At 38.9% G+C, this 5000-nt stretch overlaps 1 protein-coding gene across 1 annotated transcript in view; it reads left to right on the top strand.

Annotated features, from left to right (window-relative positions):
- srgap1b (SLIT-ROBO Rho GTPase activating protein 1b) overlaps positions 1-5000 on the top strand; it is a 104712-nt gene that overhangs the window by 79442 nt on the left and 20270 nt on the right. The window contains exons 9-10 of the mRNA XM_076303772.1: positions 185-382; positions 2092-2176. Coding sequence (XP_076159887.1) covers positions 185-382; positions 2092-2176 — 283 coding nt within the window. The remainder of the gene's footprint in view (positions 1-184; positions 383-2091; positions 2177-5000) is intronic.

The following is a 5000-nucleotide window of genomic DNA, read 5'->3' as shown; positions in this document are numbered from 1 at the left end:
TCCTAGCGCTCACACACTCAGCACACACACACACACACACACACACACACACACACACACACTCAGCACACACACACACACACACACACACTCCTAGAGCTCACACACTCAGCACACACACACACACACACACACACTCCTAGTGCTCACACACTCAGCACGCTGCCTCTTCTCTGTTGCTCAGGTGAAGAAGACGTGGGAGGCGACGTTGAGCACGATCCAGGACCTGGTGAGTCTGGAGGACTTCGACGTGTCCGACAGCTTCCAGAGGAGCCGCTCCACTGAGTCCGTCAAGTCCAGCGTGTCCGACACCTACCTGAGCAAGCCCAGCCTGGCCAAGAGAAGGGCCAACCAGCAGGAGACGGAGCTCTTCTACTTTATGGTGAGAAAGTGTGTGTGTGTGTGTGTGTGTGTGTATGTGGGTGTGTGTGTGTGTGTGTGTGTGTGTGTGTGTGTGTGTGTGTATGTGTGGTTGTGTGTGTGTGGGTGTGTGTGTATGTGTGTGTGTGGTTGTGTGTGTGTGTGTATTCATTTAGACACTGCTATCCAAAGCGACCTCCATTAGTCAACTTCATTACATTGACTACATTGTCTCTGGACCAACTTGGGGTTCAGTGTTTTGCTCAAGGGCACAATTGACCTGTCGCTAAGCGCCACCCTTAGAACGCTGATGAGCCAATGACAGTCCAGCCTCAACGGGACTCGGACATCAGCTCGGACAACTCCATAGGAAACAACAGGGAGCAGGCATAAAATGACAAATTAATGGTTATTTATGGAGGTTTATTAACTCAAAAAACCCCAACGGATAACCATGGTCAAACGTTTTGCAGGGGGACGTGTAATACTGATAGCCGGTACCCCGAGAGGCTAGAAAACGGGGTATATTTTCATCAGCAGTAGCCTACAGGACGTCTCTCGCGTTTGCAACAGCTCGACGTAATGTAGGCTACTAAGCCAACAACGTGGACACAGGTTCCCTGTTAAATCCCAAGATGAAAATGCTCATTAACCAACTACTATATTCTTACTACATCAAATATTAGCATAACCTAACATATCTAAGTATTAATCTTCCACTAGCTAGCTAGCTAGCATTAACGTCAGTGGTTTTTGCACAGTGATTTGCACGGCTACTCGCCACAACTGCTTGTCACCTTGTATGTATTCTAAAGGTTTGAATACACCCCTCCATAGCATAATTAAATCCCTTTTAATAGCTTCTGGAGGAAAGCAAATCTTTTTATCGATCAACACTTCCTCAAAGCCTGCTTTCATATACTGTCAGCTGCCATTGTCCACAATGTATTTCTAATCAAGTCTGGTTTGTTTGTCCGAGTTTTCACACGGTAACAATGGGGGGCGGGGCTTAGCGACAGGTCAATTGTGGAAGCCGGGAATTGAACCCACAACTTTCAGGCTACTGCATGCTAGCCCAGCTCCTTAACCACTATGCTACCACAGGCTACTGCACGCTAGCCCAGCTCCCTAACCACTACGCTACCACAGGCTACTGCACGCTAGCCAAGCTCCTTAACCACTACGCTACCACAGGCTACTGCACGCTAGCCCAGCTCCTTAACCACCGCTCACACTGCCCCTGTGTAAAGGCCCGTTCACACCAGGAAGGATAACTATAAAGATAGCTATAACGATAACGATAAAAGCATCCACACTGACCAACGATAAGGAAAGTTTCTTCTCATGTTGATAAATGTGATGCCTAAAATTTGATTGGCTGTCAGCTTTTTATCGTTTTCAAAATCGCTCTGAAAGTGATTTCCAACGATATCGTTCTTCATGTCATTATCGTTATAGTTTATGTGTGGAGTGGAAGTAGTCATGTTTTTACTATTATTGTCATAGTGATGGTTCTTGTAGTGAATGGTCCTTAATTGTCTATCTGTGTGTCTGTTTGCCTGTCTCCCATAGGGCGCAATTGAAATTTGAGTTGCAATAGGAAAAAACAAAATCAGTGTGTGATCAGTGGTGAATTTGTCAAGTCAAGCCTGACATCAGAGGATGATTACTAACTGAGATTAGTGATTGATTAGTCATGTTTGACTCGAGCTGTACTGTATGTGTTTGCAGAAACTGCGTGAACACCTGGAGGGAAGTAACCTCATCTCCAAACTCCAGGCCAAGCATGACTTACTGAAGAAGAGCATAGCAGATGGTGAGCACTTACTCGGTTTCATTCTTTCGTTGTTTCTCTCCATCCCTCTCTCCCTCCCTCCCTATCTCTCTTCTTTCTCTCTGTTCTCTCTCCCTCCCACTGTCTCATTCTGTTGTTATTTATTTGTGTTTGCATGTGTATACACAGAAAGAAAAAAGGCCGCACTTTGCATATACGTGTTTTATTGCACTATACGCAGTGCAATAAAACACGTATATGCAAAGTGCAGCCTTTTTTCTTTCTGAGTTAACATTTAAGTTTGGCCAAGCACTCTAAAAAGTAACATAAGAGACTGAGTGAAGCCTGCTCCTACCATATACTTATAAATACATATACATACATATACATACATACATACATACATACATACATATATATATTTATGGTTATGGATTTAGCAGACGCCTTTGTCCAAAGTGACACATAAATACAAACAACATAATAATATTTAAAATTGAACAGGGAACAGATTAGAATGTTGGTCAAATATAGTAAGGAGAATAGTTATAATACACAATAATATCAATTCAATCAATAGCCTAATAAAAAGCAATAGTAGAAAAGGGGAAAGGCAATAACAAAACAATAATGTCCATTCAATCAATAATATAAAAACAATGACATGCTAAGACTACATTAAGGAGAATATCAATAATAAACTAGAAATGCAATTCCAAGGAATTACCAGTGCATGAAAATGCTAAAGTTGTAATGTAAAATATCATGTATAGTTAAAACAGATAATAAAGAGATGGTTACTACGGTGATGCTAGGATAGACATGGTGGTTGCATAGCTTAATAAAAGTTGATAGTTTAAAAGTAGACTGTTTAAAAGTTGAATGTAGATAGTTTAAAAGTTGTTGATAGACAGTAGATAGTTTAAAAGTTGTTGATAGACAGCTAGTTTAATAGATAGTTTAATGATAGTTTAAAAGTAGACCGTTTAAAAGTTGAAGGTAAATAGTTTAAAAGTTGTTGACAGACTGGAAGTTGAATGAATGTTGATATTCAAATAGTTTAATGGCTGTGCATAGGTAGATATTTGACGATAACTGAAAGTTGGAATGGCTCTAATGTTCGCTAGCAGTTATGCTAAGATTTTTAACTATGCTAACCATGTTACTTATCTAATGTTTTATAGCAGTGCTAGCAATGCTAACCTGTTAACCATGCTACTTAGCTAACGTTTTCTAGCAGTTTAATGAATGTTGATATTCAAATAGTTTAATGGCTGTGCATAGGTAGATATGTGACGATAACTGAGTTTGAACGGCTCTAATGTTTGCTTTAATTCTATTAACCATGCTACTTAGCTAATGTTTTATAGCAGTGCTAGCATGCTAACCATGTTACTTAGCTAACTTAACTAACATTTTCTAGCAGTTTTACTAAACATGCTAACTATGCTAACAATGTTAGCATGCTAACTATGTTAACCATGTTACTTAGCTAACTTAGCTAATAATTTTAGCAGTTATGCTAACTATGCTAACTAGCATGTTAACTATGCTAACCATGTTACTTAGTTAACCTAGCTAATCATTTTTAGCAGTTTTGTTAAAAATGCTAACTAGCATGCTAACATGTTAGCATGCTAACCATGTTACTTAGCTAACTTAGCTAATCATTTTTAGCAGTTTTGCTAAAAATGCTAACTAGCATGCTAACATGTTAGCATGCTAACTATGCTAACCATGTTACTTAGCTAACTTAGCTAATCATTTTTAGCAGTTTTGCTAAAAATGCTAACTAGCATGCTAACATGCTAGCATGCTAACTATGCTAACCATGTGACTTAGCTAACTTAGCTAATCATTTTTAGTAATTTCGCTAAAAATGTTAACTAGCATGTTAACTTGCTAGCATGCTAACTATGTTAACCATGTGACTTAGCTAATCATTTTTAGCAGTTTTGCTAAAAATGCTAACTAGCATGCTAACATGTTAGCATGCTAACATGCTACCATGCTAACTATGCTAACCATGTGCCTTAGCTAACTTAGCTAATCATTTTTAGTAATTTTGCTAAAAATGCTAACTAGCATGCTAACATGCTAGCATGCTAACTTGCTAGCATGCTAACTATGCTAACCATGCTAACTAGCTACAGTGGGTAGGAGTCATAGTTGATGACAAGTAACAGTTACAATGGCTAAACAGTTAAAAAGTTCAGTAGTTTAAAGGGTTAAATTGTTTAACAGTGAAATATTGTAGTGAGGACTTTTATTTTGAAACAGTTTTTGGCAGAGGAAGCAGTTTAACAGGATGTGTAGTCTTAATAGGGCCAGTTTGTATGCTTAAAGCCTGAGACTGGCAGTTGAGATCCAGGTGGCCTGAACACCTGCCATAGGATTCTAATTGCTTAATGGCCGTATTATGATGTCATAATCGGCAATGTTAAGTCTATGGGGATTTTTAAAAAGTTTTTCTTTAATAGTTTAAAAAGTATAAAAGTTTCAAAGTTGAAAAGAGATAGCAACCCGATCTGTTTGAAGACCTACGTTACAAAGTTTGAATGAAGTTTCTAAGTTAAACTGTTCAAGAGAAATTGCGTCTAGAAAAAGTGGTAAGCGGAATAATAAGAAGAAGAAGAAGAAGAAGAAGCCTAGGAAGAACAGTACAGTGCATTTTCATGCACTGTAACAATAATGTCAAATTAATTAACAGCCCAATTGAAATAAAACAACATTATACAAACCATAACACATAAGCGCTTAAACAAATAAGTATATGTTGAAAAGGAATGTCTTTAGACCCCTCTTAAACGACCCAAAACTACCACAGGAACGGAGAGCACTGGGCAATTCATTCCACCAACATGGA

Source organism: Alosa pseudoharengus, unplaced genomic scaffold, assembly GCF_046254945.1.
Source record: "Alosa pseudoharengus isolate Yale_2024_CS ecotype anadromous, Long Island Sound unplaced genomic scaffold, YU_APseudo_1.1 YU_APseudo_1.1_scf_24, whole genome shotgun sequence".
NCBI lineage: Eukaryota > Metazoa > Chordata > Actinopteri > Clupeiformes > Clupeidae > Alosa > Alosa pseudoharengus.
Note: the sequence above shows the minus strand (reverse complement) of the source record. Positions and strands in the feature narration are given on the sequence as shown.